The sequence below is a fragment of the Haliotis cracherodii genome, unplaced genomic scaffold (genome assembly GCF_022045235.1).
Source record: "Haliotis cracherodii isolate W230 unplaced genomic scaffold, xgHalCrac1.p SCAF_9, whole genome shotgun sequence".
NCBI lineage: Eukaryota > Metazoa > Mollusca > Gastropoda > Lepetellida > Haliotidae > Haliotis > Haliotis cracherodii.
This window is the reverse complement of record NW_027266343.1, coordinates 38608190-38633801: the sequence shown is the minus strand read 5'-3', so window position 1 is coordinate 38633801 and position 25612 is coordinate 38608190. Positions and strand designations below refer to the sequence as shown.

At 42.9% G+C, this 25612-nt stretch overlaps 1 protein-coding gene across 4 annotated transcripts in view; it reads right to left on the bottom strand.

The window, feature by feature from the left end:
* The window catches only part of LOC139453409 (slit homolog 2 protein-like), a 181341-nt gene that overhangs the window by 138979 nt on the left and 16750 nt on the right, over positions 1–25612 (bottom strand). For all 4 annotated transcript variants that reach the window (XM_071235093.1, XM_071235097.1, XM_071235095.1 and 1 more), the window contains exon 3: positions 24098–24169. In XM_071235093.1, coding sequence (XP_071091194.1) covers positions 24098–24169 — 72 coding nt within the window. The remainder of the gene's footprint in view (positions 1–24097; positions 24170–25612) is intronic.

Genomic DNA, 25612 nt, shown 5'->3' with positions numbered 1-25612 from the left:
GTTTTATGCCCAATGGATATATATTTTCGGCAGATAATCAGGACTGATTACTCTCTGGCATTGGTGTTTTATATTTTCTGAGACCAGCCTGCATGTACAAGGAACGTAGGTACGAGGAACGTAAGTACAAGGAACGTATGTCTGAGGAACCCACGTGAAGCTCTGTATATTGTTGTAGCAGTCGGGATTCAAAGCTTCATAAATATTGTGGAACATCCATCTTCTACACAGGACATTTAGTTCTGTAATGCTGAACTTTTGGCCAGCTTTGAAGTTGTCTTACACAAGTAAATCAGAGTGGGGGGTAATAATGTTGTTTAGGGATGGAACCGTGATAACAACACTCTGTTGTCAAGTTCATAGTTTCTGGGACGAAAAGAACATTGACGATGCAAGAAAAGCCATAAAAGAGTTCTTTCCGTACATGTCATTAGGAGACTGGGAAAACTGAATATAAACTATACGATGCATGTTTAGTCTGTTGGAGATTTCTATTGTTAGAATCAGAACATGCCCTATGATTTCAACACTAGCGGATAAAGGGCACATGTTTCTTGGAATAACATTTGTTTTCTGTGCAGTTCGTAAGTTGTCGTAAGGCTAAATGTGTTGTGAAAAAAATATGATATCTTTTTAAAGTGGTGGTCGTAACACATACAAAGAATAGTCTTGTATGATAAACCTTATCTCATTATCTGCAGATAAAAGTGACAACACCTATTCCATAATCATAAGAAAGGTTTCCTGAAAGCAGAACCCACTACATGACTCTAACTTTAAATGTAAGAAAATGTCAAAGCAAATGTCGAAAAAAGCTTAGGTTGTATACTCCCCAGGGAGCTGAGAATGATTCTGAGTGCACACTGATCCAGTGAAGGGGGTAAAAATAGCGCTTTGAACATGCCCCTGAGTGGTGTCAAAAAAGCGCAGCATAAATGGCATATTATAAAAAGAAGTACAGAAGTTAAAATTCTTTTGCAAAAGTTAATTTTTTTATCGCTTTTATGTATGAACGTGAATATAATATAGCTGAAGTAATACAAAATTAATATCAATAATAAGAATTTGAGAAGAAAACCAAACGACAGGAACTGGGTGCATAAAACTCAGATGGATATAAAATTCATCATCACAGCAATAAAACCAAAAGCATGTAACCTGATTAAAATCTGTTTATGACCAAAGTGATATTACCATGTCTTTCATCTTGTTAATTCAAGCAACCACATTTAACACAGAGGTAATTACTTGTCTCATGTTTTCATAATCTCAAATCAGAAAAAAACCAGATTTATTTCTTTGTGGCGAAGAAGGTCAGCAGCAGTGCAATCAAGACATTCTTATACCACAATAAATTACAAAAACTCTTAAGGACATGTGCAATATGCTGGAAAACAACATTGGGAAGTTAATGCTATACACCATGTGCACTGTTTATCTCACAATCTAATTGTAATTATGACACTGACAATGAACAAGTTGCTATGTAAAGTTATGTTGATGTCTGTTTGTTTAAGAACCAACACCAGATCAACTTGCAGACCTTGCAGCAATCACTTTTTTGTATGTTTGTTGATTTGCGAAGGTCTTGATCATTTTCGACCGAGCCTGACTATTACAACCACCATCTCTAAAAAGTCGAGTCTGGACCTGACAATCCAGTGATTGACATAATGAGCATCCTTCTGTGCAGTTGGGATAAGATGACATGCAATCAACCAAGCCAGCATCCTGACCACCGGCTCCTTGTTTGTTTGTTGTTTAAATCCCCACTCAGCAATATTCCAGCTATATGACAGCGGTCTGTAAACAATCAAGTTTGGACCAGACAATCCAGTGATTGACATCATGAGCATCGATCTATGCAATTGGGATAGGATGACATGCATCAACCAAATCAGCAAGCCTGACCACCCGATCCCGTTAGTCGCCTCTTACGACAAGCATAGTTGCGTTTTACGGCAAGCATTGGTTGCTAAAGACCTATTCTACCCTGGAATCTTCACGGTTAAGTTGGGATAAGATGACATGCAATCACCCAAGCCTAAATCCCGACCACCAGATCCACTTAGTTGGAGCCTCTTCAACAATTAGGTTGCTGGGGACGCATATTCCTACCCAGATCCCTGGGGTTTAGTGGTGAAGGTATTATTGTGTCAAATTAAGGATCAAAGATAATTTCACCTTACAAATAAACTAATCACCTTGAGTAGGTTGTTTGAGATTAACAACTGGATTGTTTGTTTGTCTGTTTGTTGTTTAAAATCACTCCCAGCAATATATCCAGGTACATGTATATTACAATGGGGTCAGTAAATAATTGAGTCTGGACCAGATAATCCAGTGATTGACATCATAAGCATGGATATACACAATTGCAATTGGATGACATGCATCAACCAATTTAGTGAGCCTGACCACCCAATCCCACTCCTTCCAACAAGCATGGGTTGTTGAAGACCAGTTCTAAGCTGAATCTTGACTGAGACTTGACTGATGTCATGATGCTCCTGGCCTGAGTATACAGGTAAATTATTGAACACAAAAACATTACAAGTAGTCATTTGATTTGACTTTTCTCAGGATCAATACCTTCAACACGCCTGGTAGAAACTTGTTGGTGTTTACGGGTTCAGTACTCTTGACAAAATTTGTTATCAAAAGATATATTTGGTGTACTTGAAGGTAAATGGTTTGGTCACAAAGGGTTACAGAAAGGCTCACAATCTTCTTTACATTCAGGCAGACCTTGTGACGGTCGTTACAATATCAGCACCAGATTCAATATGAACTATTGGGTGGAAACATATCTTTGTATTAGCAGTGGGACTTACATAGACTCCGTGATGCGTTTCAGTAAGACTTGTAATATCTGGCCATACAGGTCAGAAAATTCATTGACAACGACAAGAACGTTTCAGAAACACATTGTCCAAAATAATTAATTCTGACGATCTCGTCAACGAGCATGATGACGTAGAACGAGATTGAATCCATAAAATGGACAGTGCTCTCTGAACTGTAAAGGAATGCAGGGAAACACAGAGAAATGAAACCAACTGATGTTTGACTGAGCGACATTCTGACACAAGCGTGATCCATTCAGCAGTTTGTTCCCTCGCCGCTTCATTGACAGCAAAGAACAGCCCATCGATCTAGTTAATCTGAAATCTATCAACACTAAGAGACGGCTGAAGTGACTCGCATATCGACAACAAATACTGTGATTTCATTACCTCGGCGAAACACCATCACAATCCTTCGCATCTATGCAAGCTCTGACAAAGGGCATAATATCGCTGAGCGAGAAGTTGGCTTTTCAGCAGTCGTACCTCGCCAAAATGGCGGCTTCTGGTTAATGACTTGAACCGAAATTATTTATCACATGAAAATTACAAAAGCAGTTGTCAAAGAGTTCAGTTATTGAATATAACTATGGAAATAATGGATTAATGGTCTGAATTATCAGGCAGTGTGATTGTGTGGAATAATATCATTTATTTAACGCTGAAGCTTATATCTGTCATGGGGTTCGTTGATGACATCAACTAAAAATATAATTGCGATGAGCGCCGTACCTTTATAACAAGCTACACGAGTCGACGAAGAATAAAAAAAAGTCCACTTCCAATATATTTCAAGGCATTAGCCCAGATTACAATGAACTGGGTCTAATGACCCACCCGGGTTAGAATCTGTCTGCTTGTGATGTCATTTACTGGATTGAGTGGTCGAGATTATTTAAAGACCGCCTTCATGCGGCTGGAATATTACTGAGGGCGGCGTTGAACCACAAAAAATCAAAGTAACGACCGGTTCGTGCCATACACTCTAACCGTAGCCTCGCATTATAACACATAATATAATTATTATCACATTAATTACACTGCCGTGACAAAGTGGGCACTACGAGGCAATTACTTGTGTAAACCCACCACAGGTCTGTATTTCTATTTCAAGGTTCACTTGCCTAACGCGATTTTTCTGAAGCAAATTAAGCTACAATTGTCGTCTGCTTCACCTTTGCGTTTGGGGACACTTAAACTCCGAGGTTTTACAGATTCTGTTTGGCTTATGTCCACACCCTGATGATGTCTGCTGGACCTTACTGAACAACATGGAAAACGCCCCACAATTACAACGTGATTGTTTTGTTTCAAGAAATCAACACTCGTTCGGTGGTTCAAAAGCGTTCGTCAACAGATGCGCAACAACGTATCTGAGCCAGTTATGAAGCTGGTGCTTCATCTTCGAAACGAAACTGTCAAGAAGCTGCGCAATCGCAGATTTGTACTGGGCCTAATCTTTTATACAGACCCTGAAACAAATATATCTAATACATGCCATGCAAGTCTATAATTGTGGGCAAGTCTAGATTACTGTTTCATGGAAGCGAGTCTCTGGGCTCCTTTTAATTACATTTTGTTAAGATAATTAAACAACTGTTTTTTACTGTAAAATATGTTTATTTAAGAGACTAGATGTTAGTCTATAGTGGGCCTCTTCTACAATTCTATAAGTGCTGCAACAGTCATAAGTTTATGTTAAAGTATAGAAGTTACGATCGTTTTAGGCTGAGGTCGCTTTGTGGAACGGGGCCCATCCGATTTAACTATCTGACAACTACTCTCACTAGTACAAGTTTTAGTTAACAAAATGCCAATATCAATGTACATTTCTAGAGAAGTAATGACGCGTCCTATATCAGCCCGTCACGCCTCCCCCTGACAGCCCGAACGTTAACAGTTTCACCAGACGGGGAAATCCCAAAGTACCCAAGCCTTCCTCGTTGTTTAAATAAGCTTGCAAATACTGCAAGTCAGGTTCCATTGAACAGGTGAACAAATACGCAGGCTACTTATCCACGTTCCCGGCAAAAGTACGTCATGTTGACGCCCTGAACTGGCACATCATAACATGGGCTGTCATTAATAAGGAGTTTATGTCTGTTCCGATTCCAATCTCCATTCAAACTCAGGCAACCTTAAGAACTGATTGCGTCCACAAGCCATAGATCGCAAGTTTAAAAGGGTAATTTCGACACGGATGAACGAGTCGATATAAAATTCATGGCCTCTCCGTTACCGCATGTGTCAAAATCAGCTTGTGGATATCTCGCGATAGTTTGGGAGAACTAGTTGTCTACATTGTGTTGAAGTCATAGCGTCATACATTCACGTTGTTGACAAGTGAACTCTGAGACATGCGTAGGTATAGCGGTTTACAGTTCTTGTGGGGAAATACTTGAAATGCCAGGGATTAGAGTCCTGGCGAGGCAACTATGAAATGTAAAGAGATAGCACATCTCAGACCTTTGATTAATTTCCTTTGAATCGAGACGACTACAAGGAGAAATTGAAATATAAGCGTGAAGTCTAATTTTCGGACTTAGTTACAAGTCAAAGCTCATTAAGGATTATATGCAGGCCGACACCATGTGGAGATAATACAAGAGTATATATGTGGTGGCACGTGGTCACAAATCAGGCGAAGTTGAGCAGCGTTGGGGGCGGTCGGGTAGCCTAGTGGTTAAAGCGTTCGCTCGTCACGCCGAAGACCCGGGTTCGAATCCCGACATGGGTACAATGTGTGAAGCCCATTTCTGGTGTCCCCCGCCGTGACATTGCTGGAATATTGCTAAAAGCGGCGTAAAACTATACTCACAGATGTATAACATTTCTATTTCCCTTTCCTATGTGCAACATATGTCGGCCATTTTCGTATGCACACATGGGGTTGGAATTCTAATCCAGAAGCTGCCACTATTGTTATGCATCATACTAAATAGGCTAATCATAACTGACAATAATCATTGCGATAGGCCCGGATGTGGATTGTTATGGTCGCACTTTGAAGAGGGCATCGCATGGCGTCAAAGTTGAACTATTTGATGTCTAATGGCGTTAATGACAGACCCTGGGCGAGAATAATCGCCATCAGCAGGCGGCAGGTTCACAGACACATCATATTACATAAATGTATAAATGACCCTTGATGTACAGTTGAATATGTAGATGTTGCAAACTAGATCCAAGGTTCACAGAGGTTGTGTTCTGTTCGAGTAAATTACAATAACGCTGTTCCGACTACTCAAACCGCCACAACATACACCGGCCATGAGATAATTTCGTAATAATGTCATATAATCCAGAATAATCGCTGGTGATTACATTACAAGGGGTAGGAATTAACCTGGTAAGTATACCAGCCTAAATAGCCATACCATGTAAGAACCGCCACCAAGGATATACCATTATACCATTGGATAAGGATACAAGGATATAACTTTGATTCGCATCCCTTTCATCATTCGTCACAACTCGTCCCTTTTCGTAACCTGCAAGAAGACAATTCGTCACCACTCGCTCCTGTCCTTAACCTGCAAGAAGACTCGTCCCCATATCGTGAATGTTATCATTCGTCACCACTCGACCCTTTCCGTAACCTGCAAGAAGATTCGCTATTCGGCTTGTCCCGGAATAAAACGAGATGTCACGAATGCCCTTTCATATCAACGTATCATCCAATTTGGCTTGTCGCAGAAAATTATATTTGTATTCACACAAAGGCTGCATTTATTGGTACTGCCAGACAGACCCCACCAATACACTCCGTGCATATACTCATAGGTAGAGGTGAACGCATGTAGGTTAGTGCCGCAGTCAGCATTCTTGCTCAATCATGGCGGTCATAGGTAATAACAGATAATAGCATACATACCTCAACAGCGATTTCATCTAATATATATCATCAGATTCAAACTGTTCACCCGACAACCTTCAGGCGAGTTATCATTCAACAGTTTCAGCCGAATCGAGTCAAAAAGTCTACCCTTAAGAAGTTCGATACTTATCGTTGGTAAAGATGGAAATAAGATATTTCCACATCTCGCAATAAATGTCAAGGAATTCAAGCAAATGTCACCGTACGGGTATCAAACAGACAAATTCAGTCCAGATATAATCTCGATACACTGCTCTGACATCTCGTTCGAATATCCTCGCAACCACATGATGAATGAGGAGTGTTATTGAAGACGCTTGCAGAGTGTCGCCAACACGCGTAGTAATACATCTAAATAGCGGAGGGATATCGCGGTTACGCCACCTGGTGATTGATGATCGAGTTAGGCAGTGACTGTCTACTAGGAAAACAGACGGCGTAACCATCCAGTCCATCAAGAACTGGGCGCAGTCTATAGAGAAATCACACACCCTTTGTCCCTTGGCCTGTCAACATTGTTACTTACCCTATTAAACTGGTGATTTATGTTACAGTGTATTGGGTAGGAAGCCTTGGCAAGAAATCTAGCAGTCATCCGAATTTCCTTCGGTTTGCTTAACTCTGGCATCTGAGAGTAGCCGTTGTTTTATTGGTTACTCGTTGGCTTAAGGAAGGCTGTTTCCGGTACTTATACACCATTGTCGCCATCAGATGCTCATCATTATGTCCTGGGCCCCGTTCGACAAAGCCATCTTAGCGTTAGGGTGATCGTAACTCCCATACTTTAACACTGGCTTACGGTAGTCGTAGCGCTAAGATCGTTTTGTGGAACGGTGCCCTGGACGATTTGAGTTGAGTGATTAGTGAGTGAGTGAGTGAGTGAGTATGGTTTTACGCCGCTTTTAGCAATATTCCAGCAGTATCACGGCGAGGGACACCAGAAATGGGCTTCACACATTGTACCCATGTTGGGAATCGAACCCGGGTCTTCGGCGTGACGAGCGTACGCTTTAACCACTAGGCTACCCGACCGCCCCAGTTGAGTGATAAAAACACGTCCGACAAACTATGGAACTATCTCAGGTATGTTTCGTAATTAAATATTTAAGTGTCATGGAAGATCGGGACCGATACTCAAAATGCGTAAAACGAAATGAATTCACTTGTAAACTTGCATATGTCATAGATACGGGTTCTCTTTGATGCTGGTTCAAAGTAGATACCAATATTTTAGTATGCAGCCGTTCCTCAACAATGAACGTGAATGTTCATTGAACCTCTTACCACAATCTGTTCATGCAGCGGAATCGTCGGGTTATGGTGTCTCTGTTGAATTCACAGAAGCACGCACTGTCAGCGTACCCCGAAGACGTGGATCGCTGCTCATGCTATCAACCACTGGTAGGCCCTACCCGAATACTTACAGGCACGGCAGCCGGAATATTGCTGAATGTGATCAAAGGTGTTTTCTGGCGTTAAATTGTTCTCACCATCGTTAATAATATTCAACATCAGTAAAGCCTTTTCTTAATCATGCAGTTGGCAAATCTTGCCTTTCAACCCAGCGAAGACCAGTCGACAGAAACGATATTGGCTGTCACTCCCCGCGCCAACAGACCAATAACAGACACCTGCTCTGTGCAACTTCAAACTCTTGACCGGTCACCGATAAGATATAATACTAACGAGATACACCGCCTTACCATCGCTCTAAAGATATGCCAGCATTGCAAACACCGTCGGTAGATTCTCCAACATACACAGTTTCAGCGAGTAACGAAGTGGTCACCCATTTTCACCGCGTGGTCAGACTACGGCTATGCACAACACGCATACTTACGATGCCATAACGGTTGCCCATCACTGAGCGTCTGGTCAAGACTCGATTGCTTACGTAGGCCGCCGTCTAATGGCCGAGTACTGTTGTCAGGCGACAACGCTTACTTTTTTATGTACATGGTGTGAGTGGCGGGTGCTGCTGGTAGGGCGGGACAGGGCATGCTTACCCTTTTCGCAAACACCTGGTGTCAACACTGATTTTCAGCGATCCATTCATACTTTTCACCGCTTATTTGACGCTATTTTAGTTCTGTTCTGTAGATAATCGAGACTGATTATTCTTTGGCGTTTTATATTGTAGTAACTCCGACGTAGGCCTGGATTTTCGTTTACTTGGCATACACCCAGATGGAGCATGTACACACATGCAACACTACCAACAAAAATGTGTTAACGAAGATATTCATTCTGACACAGACTGCCAAGCGAAGACACAGACAGCCTAAATTTCTGATTCGTGGCTAAAAAAACGTATTTCTATTCCGCCCCATTACTGGCCTAGTTTCGTAATGGCGACCTCGATAGCTGACGCCGTACTCATAAAAGCCCTTTTTAATCCGTTAAAATGGGCAAAGACTGTGAAACAAAAGCTGGGGGATGGAAGGCAATCCCCTTATGTTGCAAGTGACGCGTTACAAGCACCTAATAGCTGTTCCTGTGGAAGATCTTTATCGAGTAACTCGTTAAGATGGCTAATCAGAAGGCTGACAGCACGTGCAGCGCGTGCAACCATGGCTCGTCTACAAGGATGTATGAGAACTGTTCTTTGATTGCTATCTGCATGTCCATCTAATAAAGCCATCTCTGCAATGCCTGGGTCGACTTGTGATCCAGTATCTGTAACGCCGTTGTAAACAACACCTTCGCCATCGTCGACAAGGAACGCTACATTTTCAGTACAGAACAACGACGGTCAACCGGAACACGATGTATACAACTTTTACACTCGTAGACACAATGCCAAGCCTTAGCGCCCGATAACGGTGAAGAGATGAAATGATAACTTAAAGATTCAATCTTAATAAATGGGTATCTCGTAAAGCAATAGTCTCGTCGGTTTGCGACAGGTTTTAGTACACTAATTTTCTGGCCTCTGGCTTCTGGTTGAACGCTGGTGCGGACTACTTGCGTAGAGGGCCAAGTTCATCACCGAAATAGCAACCGAATCTCGCAGTCACACGTCGGTATGCAATGGGTTAAGTACCATGGCATCTCATCCCTGCCAGACACAGTCCCGAGAAGGGGGTGGGGGTGGGGGTTGGGGGGGGGGGGGGGGGGGGGGGAGACCGGGTGCGATAGACTTGCACAAATCACTAAGGTAGGCAATAATTATTACTTCAAATCATAATTTCTAGTTATGATAAGAACAAGTTGTCCCAAAAAGAGACTGGAGTCCTTACTGTCCACACATCTATGGACGTATCTTTCAGTTCAGCCTAGGCGCAGGGCTAGGGGTACGATTACATCGGATCCATGGATTGGTTCAACTTTCAAAATCACATATTGATCCCTATGATATATACAATAAGTTATACGCTAGTGTTATTGAAATGAACGTGTAGATTAAATAAATAGCAAGAAAGTCAAGCAATCCGTATCGCCAGCCCTGAGAATTTGACACACCCATAGTCCTGCGCCATGACTGTGGAATATATGTATTTTAAACAAGTATATGCATTTTTATACAAACCCATTTATTTAGCAGATCATAATATAAGCAAGTCTAGCCAGCTTCGGACAACTCTTTTCGACAAAAAAATGAAATCAGCATAAGAAAAATTCATTGTTTCTACTTTAGAGGAGAGAAATGTATTGTGTAATAAAATATTTCATAGCCAATATGTTAAACTAACACACACCCTCCCCAAAAAATCCTGTTTCCACCTCTGGTAACAAGGGGGTTTGGGCTACCACTGATAGGTTGTCCTCGCCTATTTATTCCGAATGAGCGTGTTTGGTAACGGGGGTACACTGGTATTTAAACACATGCGTGTACATGTCTGGCGGAAGGGAAGTGTTTCTCTTCTACAGTACAAGATGAGTAGTGTGACCGCGATGTTGTTATTTCAAAGGCGTGGATCATTACTGGACCGCACTGGACTATATTCCATAACTAACGGTTGCCGCGACATAACTGTGGTATTGCTGCCTGTGTCATCAAACAAACATTCACCGAAGTCTTTCTCTGCTTTGGTGAGTGAGTGACTTTGGTTTAATGCTGATTAAAACAATGTTTCCGTTCTATCACGCGTGTCGCCTTAATCTGGGAGGAAAACCGGAAGTGATGCAGGTCTCAGACGATTACCACCTTGGTGAAACCCATGAGCACGGGTATGGTGCTGACAAACCTAGAAACATAATCGGGGCGAACCGGGATTCAAACCCGCAATCATATGTTTCTGACACGCCTATGGGACGCAATTTGAGCCTTAGACGACTGGGCCGTTCCCTTAGCATGAAGTAACGTAGGTTGTACAGAAGTCACCATCTTTAGCAATATCAGAACACCCTTAGTTGGTCGAATCACCGATTATCCCATCATCGAAAGAAAAGAAAAGAACGGTGTCAAGTACCATATTTTTCCTATTTATCGCATCTACCAGCCCATTATTACAACATAATATGACACAATATCCCTGATGTTATCTTCACATTAATAAGAAAAATGTTAAAAATCTTGAACATTTGCGTGACACACCAGGAATTTGCCCGTGGAACTTCTTCACGCGTGGTGTCATCGCGCTTCTAAGCAGCCTCCCTAACAAAGGCAATTATAAACGTTTCCATGAATCAAGGGCGAATCCCAAGACTCAAATCTCACTCGACAATGTTTCATGTCCCCTTGTAAACTTCAAGTATTCCCTCAAGAAAAAAATATCGACCGTCTTGCAAATAAGGCATAGCCTTTCTTGATCCATAAGTCAAAATTAACGTTTTTTCTTTGAAAGTAAACACATGAGGTCTACACGCACGCCATAGAGACGACAAAGAGGCTACACTGCATTAGCAAGCAGCCAACTGTCAACCTGTCTATTGTGGAGTCTCACACAACTCAAACTCCGTTATCCAAAGCCCCAGAGGGTTCTAAAGCGATATCTGACGAACAAAAAATTAGAAATTCTCTCATCAAATCTGACGTTGCTAACTAGGAAAAACTATATTCTTAAAAGTTGAAATCTGGCCTCTCGGTTGAAACTAGTGTGAGTATGTACATTGCAGAATGTCTACATTAAATATGTAAATAAATCGTCAGCGAAATTATATGAATATTGCATGTATTTTAAAGTGAAAAGAAATTCTACAGCTTCACAATTTTTTTGTTGTTGTTAAAGTAAACATCCTTCAGTTATATTTAGTTCATTATCAATGATCTTCTTCAGCCAAAACATTTTAGAAATGATCCACGCATAATTATTATTATCATCATCATCTACTAGTATTAATGAAATGGGTATATATGCTCAGCAAACATGAACACCATAAGATTAAATATTACACAATATCCACACGAAGTCATACTGCAAAAAAGTGCAGCAGTGGCGCCTTTGAGCAAATTCGTAACATCTAACAATATACAGGAGCACTTGCCGGGTCGCTGGACCACTTAAAGGCGGGTTCAGCGCCTTGCACGTATTGTCAGCTTGTCAGATCCTTCTGCCTTCAGACGGAGCCTAACAACGTCGGCTACCATATGCCTAAAATTACCAGCATACATATTTTATGAGGTTTGAAATTTTATTGACATCTTTTTTTATCAAGAACAAAGCTTACAGATAGTGGAAAGGACGATTTGATAACGACCAACTGTCGCCATTTTTATTATCCGATTGTCGTTCCGACATGCATGTCTTTCAAAGAAATCTACTCATGCAGTAAGATGCAATTTAATTTTCAAAAGTCATCTGTTTTATTTAATACAATAATTCACAACGAAATACAATTCAGAGTACGTATCGAAAATGTAAAAGTTGGGAGTTCACCAAATAAAAGCTGAAATCAACTATGACCAAAGGAATTCAATTACAAGTTGACAATCATTATACTGAAACTTATATTTCCCCAGGCAGTGTGTTGCTTGTAATAGCTAGAAACCTAAGATGCCTTTAAAAGGCAGTTAAATAAATCCGCTAATCCCCCCTAATGTCATCTCACCGTCTTTATTATATCTTTAATAACACTGGATCAAGATATGGATTATGATAACGCTGTAGCCACAGTTTAAAAACAGCCTCTGTCATCCACATAAAAGGTCAGCGATATTGGACTCCATGAGGAGTATACATCGTCCTCCAAGTCAAAAACAAATGACGGACGGCAGGCCCTCTCGGCAAGTGACAGGGGCACCATAAGTGATAAGAGAAGGACAGGAGTATATCGATTAGAGGTCATTAAAGCTAATATGAAAAGCGAGGGTCAGAGGGCATATCCTTGACTTAACACTCCATGGTGCGTGCTCTCTACTGCTTCTCGCCTATTGAACGTTTTGATGAGGATTACTGAGCGCCGAGCTTAGATACTGATGATTGTATTGTGGTCATTATGACTAGTGTCTAGGACGTCAGTGACACCGTGGGGAAACGATAGGGGGATTCCAATCCAACGTTAATCGCAACGAGAGACGGACATCCAGCCTTCTTATTATGGTGAATAGCATGTTGGGGCGATACTCATCACTTGTAGGGAGATGGGTTTATAGCTCGTTCAATGACCCTGTAGTTATCTCTCCGAAGGCCGACTGACAACATGAAAAGACTAATTTAAAGTTTTCAATGACTTCTAGGTAGACTGGCCACTTCATGGAGGAGATCTGTTATAGAGGTCGGGGTAGTCTTCTCCTTCAGATGCAGGCCGGGGTGCTGCAGCTGTGGGAGAGACTGGCCGGTCACTTTGGTGTCAGCGGTGTGGCGATGGATGGAGCACTCTATGCTGTTTGTAAAGGGTGGGGCTACTTGCATCGTAGGCATGGGTGGGAGATTTTCGAAAGTTGTGGACGCATTCTCTACAACAGTCTTTCTGCAATAACAAACCTTCTCTTATAAACGTTTAGTCCCGAAAGATTTATAATGTAATCCTTCAGTGTAATATGGGTTCCACGCGGAAGGCATTTCTCATAGTGAGTGCAGTATTTCCGTGGTTTAGTGGACAGAGCTTCTTCCCTAAGAGCAGAAGGTGGGTGATTCGATCCCCGCCCGCGTCATACAAAAAGACATTAAAATGGTCCTTGTTACCCTGCCTGGCGTCGGCATTGTGAACATAAAACAAGGACTGGTCGTCTCGGAGTATACTGTGTCTCCATGAGGTATCCATGTTACACTAAGGCACGATATTTTAGTGAGCTAGCACTACAAAGCCGGCATCAGTCCGGATTAGTACAAGCAGTCCCACTTCAAACCCCTTATCCCCACACCGTTCACAGTTCCTAGTGTGACGTCATTCCGACCTTACGTCACAGTTCGGATGACTGAAACAATACCCTAGTGCGAGAGAAGTGATATTTGCACTAGGGCACATATTTTTTTATGAACTAGGTTATTTCTTAACCCAGGGGTAATAATAGGTTTTATGCATTGTACCACGTGCGGAATAGAACCAGTGACGGACCAGTGCTTTAACCACTCGTCTATTAACACCCACGTTTCACAAAAGAGCCTAGTCTTATAATACGACCAGACAAGGATCAGACTGGACATGTTGTGGAGAATACACATTACTGTTTAGTACTTCCCACTGTGATAACAAAACGCCATTGAGAAATACCTTTCATCGTGATGGTCACCAGACATACCCGCTGATGTTGTTAACGAAGTGCGAACGTTATCAGTAAAAGTCCCATTCAACACTCACCACGTTTATAATAACTCCATCTACCATCCTCCCACCATCTCAACCACCCTTACCACCTCACACCACGTAGCCAACCCTTGTTCTCATCAAGTTCTATCTCTAACACCTAGGAGCAGCCTCTGACTAAGGAGTTATCAACCACCACCCGCTTATAACTCCCAGAGACCTTCTCAGCTTGATATCGTCTGCTTCTGTCCAAACCCTTCCCGACACCGTGAACGGTTCAAAGACGACAGCAACGGCGTTAAACGCCATCAACTGAACCGTCCCCACGCCGTCGGTACACTGAGGTTGTCCGCGCCATTAAAACCTACAGTGTAATTGGCCACATCGGAGACCCTTAGCTTGAGTAACGAAGCATGCTACATATCACTGTTGTAGGTTTATCGCGGTTGTTTGTGACAAGACCAGCAGCTCTCCAGCGACGAGGGTGGCCGCTGAAGCAGACGGCAAGCAAATACTCTCGTATCCATGTTGATACCTGGAGGTAGACAGCGCCTTCACCAAGAATATAAAAGATCTGATTAACAGAATTAGCTGTGGAGAGTCTGGTCCTTCAACGTTACGATTCACTATTGGACGTATACTGGACGCTTCTCGGGTCATATGTTTTAGGGCTATTCACATCGATTCTCTGTTAGCTGAGGGGAAAAAATGGAACACAAATTCAAGAATACAGATACTCGACTAAATGTTAAGTTGCTTTGGTGATCCAGGTGTTCGCGAAACAGTAGTGTAGCACTGGTCGTAGGTGAGAGTTAAGGTCAAAATACGCGTTTTTACGGTAGCGGTGGAGTAGCTCGCCTAGTGGTTAAAGCGTTCGCTCGTCACACTGAAGACCTGGGTTCGATTTCCCACATGGGTACATTGTGTGAAGCTTATTTCTGGTGTCCCCCGACGGATACTGCTGGAATATTGCTAAAGGCGGCGTAAAACATTACTCACTCACTCGGATATTTTTTTTTCAGCGACTGCATGAGCAGCTGATGTTGATGCTACGCTAACAAATATCGCGTGCTGACTACTGGATATTATACATACTCAATCGTCATATGAATCCAACAGGCAACATAAATTATGAATAATATATCCAGCCCGCCCCCTTAACCTACCTTACATTCATCCATTGGTGATTTCAGAAAGAAATGTGCCAAAAGGTCCCAAATTTAATGCGTAAATGCCTCCCTGCTTACTTTTTATGTAGAACCAAAAATGACCTGATGCGGGTTTTATCTGAAGGAGGTGCGGCATTAAACATGGTATATATGCCGCCTTGTATGGCAAGAAGGATGTGTAGTGGATCAGGACATAGCTAGGAAACCTTCTTGACAATCTACGCCGCGATTCGCTGTGCAGAGTTGCGTCCCTTGGGCACGCCAGAAACCTATAATTGTGGGTTCGAATCCCCGTTCTCCCCGATTATGTTTCTAGGTTTGTCAGCACCATACCCATGCTCGTGGGTTTCACCGAAGTGGTAAACGTCTGAGACCTGCATCACTTCGGGCTTTCCTCTCACATTAAGCTGACACGCCGTGATATAACTGGAATACTGTTAAAAGCAGCGTTAAACCCAACTCACTCACTCACTCTTGACAATCTATGTAAGAAACCCGTTGGTAACCAGGCAAGGCCACGCCTAACTACACAGAATCTTAGTTTAATACGTCATGACAAGATTCACACGACTGTGAGGGTTGTATTGACGCCCTTACCAACGATCGATAATAACATTCACATATATTCATCCAAGCTGTTTTATCAGGACTTTCGACAGCGGTCCATTTTGAAGGTAAATTACCCAGACACCTTTCTTTCCACGTGAGGACCCTTGAAGGATATCTTTTGGGTGTATACAAAATACGTGCACTCTCTTATCTCGAAACGGACGTTTAGCTGTAGACATGATACTGCCATGACGTTTTTGACTGGACTCGATACTCAGACGGAGGTTCCACCCTAGTCTTGGTCCACCCTTGATAGCAGCGAACAGCCTGCATCAGCCAGCGAGGAAAGATGGTCTCCAGCCTTCACTACCCTGACCAGCCTTCTGACACTAACGCCAATAAAACACGTCTTCTCCAAACACAGGTGGTCATCCACTTTCCGACCAGCTGCCCAGAACATGAGATGAGCCATTGTGTGCATTTAGCTCTGAATGTCAGACCTCGAGTGTCTGTTGTAACCCTGAAAGGCCCTCGGACACCTCTGGGCTCGCCATTGTAACTCGGAGCTTTGGCACGAGCATATGATAAAGACTGTATCAACTTTCTGATGGAGGAGGATCAACGTCCCACTATATACTGCACTCAGGGAAGGGGGCTCGGGAACACTGGGAGCGGTGTGATGTATGGTTAAAGATGTGAATCGCTTTAGTCCGAACCCAATAAATTCATACACCTGTTGTTCCGGACAATTGCATTAGACACGGGCGCACGACCGTAGGACTGGGAATGATATTTACATGTTCAAAGTGATAGTACAGCGGTTACCATCTGGGCGCACTTGCACAAAGCGATCTTAGCGCTAAGATGATTGTAACTCCCATCCTTTAACATAGGCTTACAATAGTTGTAGTGCTAAGATCGCTTTGTGCAAGTGGGCCCAGGACTCTTAACTGCAACATACATTTACGAGGGTCGTAATGCTAAGATCGCTCTTTGTTCGTGGACCTAGCTCTTCAAGGGACAGTAGGTTTATTTGTTTGTTGTTTAACGCCGCAATCAGCAATATTCCAGCTATATGACGGCCGTCTGTAAAAAATCGAGTCAATCCAGTGATTGATATCATGAGCATCGATCTACGCATCAAGGGGCAGTAGGGGAGCCAAGTGGTTGGAGTGATGTCCCTTGGTTTTATTCTTCATATGGGTGGCGTTTTAACCAAGTCACTAACACAAACTTCAGTTATACACTGAATCCCACCAATCCTGACATGGGTTAGAATAGGCCCCAAACACGCTGCTGTCTGTCGTAGGATGCGACTTATTTGACTGGGTGGTCAGGCCTGGTGACTTGATTGCGTACCATCGTTCCTGAAGACGAGGGCCGTTACTCGTATAAACGAAGTTAACCATCTAGCACACTCGATTATACACAGAATGCCGTAATGTAGCCGAATCATTACTGACTGCGGCGTAAAACAACAATAAGACATGACAAACCTACCATCTCTAAAGAAGGGTGGTCAACTTTGTCGGTCTCGATGAATTGGCTGATTCGTATTTCAGTTGTGTGGATCGTTGCTCATGATGTCAATCACTGGATGTTTGGTCCGGACTCGATTTATTACAAGCCGCCGTCATATAGATGGGATAAGGCGGTCGGGTTGCCTAGTGGATAAAGCGTTCGCTCGTCACGCCGAAGACCAGGGTTTCTGCTTTCCCCCGCCGTGATATTGCTGGAATATTGCTAAAAGCGGCGTAAAACCATACCCACTCACTCACAATAATTTGGATATTGTACGGCGTAACATAAATACAAATATGATTTCAAATGTACCCGAGTACCTTACATTAAACGTTACACAAGGGAATGGACCATCATCTTGTACAAAGATCCGGGGTCGAATAGGTCTTCAGCAACCCATGCTTGCATAAAAGGCGACTATGCTTGTCGTAAGAGGCAACTAACGGGATCGAGTGGTCAGGCTCGCTGACTTGGTTGATGCATGTCATCGTATCGTCATCAAGTGTGTGGATCGATGCTCATGATGTCAATCACTGGAAGTCTGGTCCGGACTCGGTTATTTACAGACCGCCGTCATATAGCTGGCGTTAAACAACAAACAAAACAGACCAAACAAAGGGTTTGCGTTAGTCGAAGTTGCAGTCTAGGGTTGCACATTGAGTACCGACACTGCGAACACCATCTTATTAAAGAACATATTTGTACATACCTCATCTCATGTTAATCTCATTTATCTCAATTAAATGTCAGAATAGAAACATATAAACTGAAGCCACGTCCAGGAGATCGCCTATACTTCATACATGAAGGCCACAGTCGCCGATGTAAACGACATCCACGTTCGTAACTCTTTCAAATTATGGCTGTTGCCAATGGTCAGTAAGGTCATGCGGGTATTGAGAGGACAAGGGAAGTTCAGGAGGGTCAGGGATGGATGGCGTAACTGTAATTGGCGATCCCCCACCCCCTCCCTGTTGTTACATCCTGGCCGGGAATATAACCAGACAGGCCTCACTCAGGCCGTGTACAGTTAATCACGGCGTGAAATAGACGGCAGTGACATTTGGAGAATACAGTTTAGGAGTTGCTGACCAATAAATCTTACTGACCTGAGCTACGATTAGTTTAATTATTATTTAATTGGCGACAAGGTCATTTATCTATTTCACAAAGTTATAAATTTTACTTTCCCGAGATTTATTTTAATATAGTGAACCATAACCTTGTTGTATATGTCGTGTGGTGCCTTAGAGGATAGCCTTGCTCCATGGCTGCACTGAAAGAAATGTCCATGGATGTGCAGTAACTCTTTCCTCCTAATAGTCAAGTCTAGATATGTGGACAGTACAGGGACTCCAGTCTCTTATGGGGACAACTTGTTCTTATTATTTACAAAACCTAGACCTTATGATTTAAACTTATGATAATTGCTTTAGAGGCTTGTGCGAGTCTGACTTGAGGATACCGTAGAGTGTTCTAGTGATAATACTTGATGACACCGTAGAGTGTTCTAGTGATAATAATTGATGACACCGTAAGGTGTTCTAATGGTATCCTAGCATGTGACAGTGAGTGTCCTCCAGTGTTGTTATTCGATGGTACGTTAATGTCTGCTAGTGCAGGAAGGCACGCGGTGCTGTCAACGTCACCATAACTGACCCGTTTAGATTCCGGGGTAGAATAGGTCTTCAGCAACCCATGCTTGCCATAAAAGGTGATTATGCTTGTCGTAAAAGGCGACTAACGGGATCGGGTGGTCAGGCTCGCTGACTTGGTTGATGCATGTCATCGATCCCAATTGCGTGGATCGATGCTCATGATATGAATCACTGGATTGTCTGGTCCAGACTCGATTATTTACAGACCGCCGTCATATAGCTGGAATATTGCTGAGTGCTGCATTAAACAACAAACCACCACCAACAACAACACCATAACTTTAGTCCAGTAAAAGACCTTCAGGGTTATTTCTTTGAGAACACAGCACATCGCAGCAATGGGATGAAGAATTAGGGCGCTTCGTGTTTCAGGACGCGTCGGGTTCCTCCGATACAGCTGATTGTAAACTTCAGTCTCCGATGACAAAGCCTAGTTGATGTAAGGGCATAATTTTAAAATGATCCTTTTGTCGGAAGCAATATTTATTTCCAGATTCCCTTCTAATGCGTGTGTTATCGATTGTTGCGGGACGAAGAAGCGGAGGCTCAGCCACTGCAACATATAAACTTTCAGCCATTTAGGATCAGGTTCGTACCTTTGTTTGTGTTGGCGCGTTGGCTAGAATAAAGAATTCCATCATTTAAAGAAACGCCTTTAGTTTCGACTTGTAGAAGACGGGGGGTCATTTAGGTGTAGACTCGTCGTGTAGATATCATCACATCTTGTGTTAGCTTAGAACCGCAGACTCAGATCCATGCTGGGAGCTCACGGTCGTCATAAACATCCTAGTTCCTGCAGAATTGGCGGCGTCAAACGCGCATTGGCGGCTAGTGTTTGATAGGGTATTTTCCGATTTTCCAAAGCTTTACATAAACATTTCGATAGATACTATCACTCAGATGTGCGTGTAGTGATCGTTGGGTAGAACGTGACTCTCTGTGTGTTCGTGGCAGGTTTGCAGAGCTGCTGTGATAACGTCAACGTTACCATCGTCGACGTGAACATCGCCATCTTGATTAGCTATATAATGTCCGTCATAAACTAGCGCATATCACTTCAAACGTCAGTAACACCAATGCCCCCATGGAGACAAAAAACACAAAAAGCGAAAGCCGAGAGCACTTCAGGCCTGACCATCCTCAATGACCTCGGATTCAAGACAACTGCTGGTAAAGGAAGGCATCGAGCGATATCAAAAGGCTGGAGGACCAAAAGTAACATGTGATCTAAATACGTCACAGTGGATTTCGCCATGTCGATGTGAATACAACTGAATATTACTCCGTACTAAAGATTCCTTAATCTAGTGCTAATTCGCAAGAAATGCTGCCCCCATATTAAAGGGGCTTCGATGTATATATCAGAGGTTATAAACCTGTGAACCGAAACACAGCACGTTATAAACGTGACTGCAAGTGGCCCTTGTCGACTACATTTCCTTAATGGCTCTATATAAAGTAATGGACCAACTAAAACAGCCTTGTGAAAATGTGCTTACTGTTTATAATATACGAGTGTTCTCAATAACAATAAAACCGTATCACGTGTCTCCAATCATAAACCCCATTCATCAAACCCTCCCCGACTAACGTGTTATAACCGTCCACAAACATCTTCAGTAAGCAACAGTACAATCGCCTGTTTATTTTGCTAAGAAGGAACCTGGTCAGATGTTGACGCTTCTGACTGGAGGTCCTACGGTACACGACCTACAGACAGATACGTATGATCAAATTCATATTCTGTGTACACGGGACTCGGTGTCGGGCTTGGCAAGCGCCCGTCGCCGATACTTCGCATAACGGATGAGTTGGGTGGCGATGGGCACTGATAATGCTTGAGCAATGAATAGAGGGGGTCTCAGCAATGTTTATCGTCTCCTTGTCTGACCGCCGTGTTGTGGTCATTGCTAAGCTGATTATGGATAGTTTGACTTGGCGAAAGTGTGCGTCTCAGAATAGGATAGGCTCACATTTCGTCTTGCATTGCGAACTCTGGTCAACATTGCATGTTCTCTATCCCAGATAAACATTCTTTTATTCGCGGACTGCTTGTAAACTGAAGCCATTTCCGGCAGTCGGCTATTAGAAAACAAAGCCTGGAGATTTCACGTAGATAACATCATTCACAGTTTGCCATGACATTCAAGCAACTGTTCGCTCACTACAGCTGAGAGAATGGTTCAAATGAATCGCTTCTTCATAACCCAAGGCTCCTAATGGGTTTTAAAACGCGTTCTTCCTGTGCGCAACAGAATGATGAATTATGTTATGGTAAGCATTGCTCTTTCAAAGAAAAACCTGAAAACGTATTGGCTTTGATAAATATTATCGAACTTTGTTAAAGTAAATATTGACCTGATAAGATTTGATTTTTTAAACCTTACTGGGAAATTGTTACCTGTGCTTTCTCTCCACACCAACACTTCAAAATCATGCTATATCAATGACACAACAAATCATGCTTATCTAATCGGCTAAACATGACCTATTCATTATCTAGGCATTGGTCCGTGGCAATGGACACTGGGTTCCTCTCTGGAATGCGCAAACGGTAGAGGCGAACAGAAGCTGTCAAATGATGTTTTAACCTGAGGCAGACCTACCGACCCAGTGACAGGTAACCAAACGCCCTCTGGGGGAGACGTTTCACGGGCCACGTCCCCCCGGGGTGTTGACTGATAGACTTTCTACCCGATAACCCGACCCCCCGGGCTAATAGGTACTAGGTTACCAGTGATAACCGCCAAGTGTTGTGACCAGTGATTTGATTGACAGGTATATAAAAAATGTATACACATGTTATTGGCAGCTCAGGTTGGCCTTGGCCGTGCAGTAATATTTTCTCTGAATTTATATCATCATGTGAATAAGAGGAGTGTTTGGTTCAACGTGCTTGGGTAATTGTTAAGTATGCGGTTGCCAAAAATATATGGACTAACTTGGCTGTAGAAAGTGGAGAATAGACACAATTGTGGTGAAAATCATATGAATGTATCACTGAAAATCAGTGATGACACTGGCGTTAATCAATGGTTTATCAGTAGTTTCACACACACTGAAAATTCCCTCCATCGGCTGGAGGTACAGGGCACTACAGTTTCAGTTGACCAGCCTTCGAAATTCACGCTTGTCCACAAGCCCGAGACAACCAAATTGTGCTGAGGGCAAGTCAAAACCCAATGATGGTCCTTATAGACTTGTAATACATGCGGGTTATAATTTATAATTTGCCAAAAACAATTAACTGAATAAAACAGAGAAAATCAAGCAGCACTAGCTTCAAACTCTAACGACGAGTGAAATAACTTTTACACTAGTCCTTAGGACTAGTCTTCTCGAAAACGAGTTTCTAAAGCTGTTCACGCGGTCCGCCTCGTGTACTCCAGCTATGATACTTCGTCTTCAGGATAAATATCAATTTTCAGGTAGAACTGTGAGTCATGATTTACTTGGGGATTTACTGCATTGACCTGATCGAGGAGCCTGAGTCATATCCGCTAATAATGTCAACAAGCCAGTCGGAGACAGATCTCGGTAACTCTCACACAGTCTCTTAAACTACATTACATCATGGGGGTTCTAATATTCTTAGAAAGACATGTGAGATTTATGACTGTAATGTCGTTGTCGGATACTCTACTCGTGTTGTTATGCAATTTGAAAAGTATGTGTCTGTGTGCGTATGCTGTATTTATGTCGAGTCGGAAAGATGCGGATGGGGGATATTGTTGGTCTTACTGGAGGTGTTTCTGGCGATTTGTGTAGCCTAGTGTTCGGGCCACCGCAAAGACGGCAGTGGATGAAATCCTAGACTTGCACAAGTCTCTAAGGCATAATTTATCATTGCAAATCATTATTTCTAGATAATGTAAATAATAAGAACAGGTTGTACCTATAAGAGACTGGGGTTCTTGTACTGTCCACATATCTAGACTTTCCCTGTAGGAGGATAGAATTACTACACATCCATAGACTTTTCTTTCAGTACAGCCTTGGAGCAAGGCTAATGGAATCACAGCAATGCACAATGCATAGATGTTTAAAGTCTGTCTCGAAGTCCCGAAACCATATTATTTTCCCTTCCACCTAGCCCTTAACGATATGCTTTTGCTCTATATGAAGCAAGTCTAGATTATCCACAGGTTCAGGTTCTGAATCTCCCATCTCACTGGGATCCTTTTCAATATATGGAGTTGTTTGTTTCTATTAAATTAATTATTTTCAGAGACTAAGTGTTAGTCTAATATGTCAACATTGATGTTCCTATGTTTTGTTGAAATATTAGTCAAAGCGCCGTAAAACCTCAACCACTACTAGTGTTTAAGTGTGGGTGGTTTTGCGAGAGTTCCTTTGGTGGATAGGATGGGGTGTTCCAGACTAATGCTTAGTCTCTGAAACTGAGGAAAATCTAGACTTACTTAACTTAGGGCATTCCAGAAAGGGCTGAGCAGAAGGGAAAGAATATGGTTCAGAGACTGTGAGAAAGACAAGGGATGTTCTTCCAAGCCGTGGTTTCAGAGTGTGTATATTTGTTGGTGTTCTTAGAGTAAAGGTGTTGTAGAACAGGAGGAGGGCGCGAACCTAACCAGTAAGCTGTCTGTCATGCCTACTTCAGGATGGTCTGGAAAATAGCTACTTGAGATGCTTGAGTTTTTAGCTTGACTGAACATTCGATAGTAGAATCCAACACCGAGAACTATGTATGGCTAATACTGTCACCCCACCCGTTACCCTGGGGGTAGGGGTGACGCTGGCGACCTCGGGTCGTCATCTGATAGCGGACTGGCTCCGTCTGAAGTAGATATGAATATACACAGGAGTATAATGTGAAGAGAAACTACTCACAGGCGCTCCATGCTGACCAGATTCACAAACGCTCCCTTCTCGATTGTACGTATCTTGTTGTCCAATAGTTGGCTGTGAAGAAAAAAACATATTTTTTAGACGCATTCAACAGCATTTGGTTGATATGAGGTGTTTTACATATGGTAGGCTGTATATCATCGGAGATATATGTCAATGCCATTTTATTCCGAGGCATCTTCCCGAGGCAAGGTGCACGGGTGGCCCAGTCGTCTGAGGCGCCGCGATTCGCTGTGCAGAGTTGCGTCCCTTGGGCACGCCAGAAACCTATGATTGTGGGTTCGAATCCCGGTTCACCCCGATTATGTTTCTAGGTTTGTCAGCACCATACCCGTGCTCGTGGGTTTCACCGAAGTGGTAAACGTCAGAGACCTGCATCACTTCGGGCTTTCCTCCCACATTAAGCTGACACGCCGTGATATAACTGGAATACTGTTAAAAGCGGCGTTAAACCCAACTCACTCACTCAATCTTCCCGAGGCAAGAGAGTTAACTGACTATAAAAGTCCAGTTTCAGTTAACTCCCTTGCCTCGGGAAGATGATTCCGAGGTTGATATGACGGAGCATTATTGTCAAGAGTGAGCGAGTGTGGTTTTACGTCGCATTTAGCAATATTCCACCAATATCATGGCGAGGGACACGGGAGAATGGGCTTCACATTTTGTACCCATGTGGGGAATCGAACCCGGGTCTTCGGCGTGTCGAGCCAACGCTTTAAGCACTAGGCTACCCCACGCCCCTTTGGTCAAGACAATAGACCACTGAGGATGAAAAGTTGTCCTGCGAGATATATCATACTCATTATCTCACATAAATACGTCTCAAATAACATATAAGTTTTCGAAAGCGTATCGTAATGATCCAGTGTATTACAATTTCCTCAAACAATTGGATAATCTTAAAGAAATCCTTCTTCACAAAACATTCCTGTTTAACACAGTAATACGTAGATCGATGCTCATGTTGTTAGTCACTGGATTGTCTGGTCCAGGTTCGATTATCGACAGACCGCCGTCACATAGCTGGAATATTGCTGAGTGCGGCGTTAAACAACAAACAAAACTAAACACAATAACCACATTCAGAAATTATTCTCGGATTGAAATGTTGTTATACCAAAGTACAGTCCTGTTTTACAAGTTAGGGATTGATCATCGTTTTGTCAGTATATTCAGGGGGCCTAGTGGTTAAAGCGTTCGCTCGTCACGCCGAAGACACGGGTTCGAATCCCGACATGGGTACAATGTGTGAAGCCCATTTCTGGTGTCCCGCCATGATATTGCTGGAATATTGCTAAAAGCGGCGTAACACCAAACTCACTCACTCACTCACTCACTCACTCAGTATATTCAGCTTTAATAACTATAATGCATTCACTGTCCCAGACAAGCGACAGGTCTTTGACATCTCTGCAATAAACAACGTTCCTAGTTAGCGACGGATTCACGCGAAGCACGTGAAGCCCGTGTCGTATCTGGAGGCTATTGACATACTTC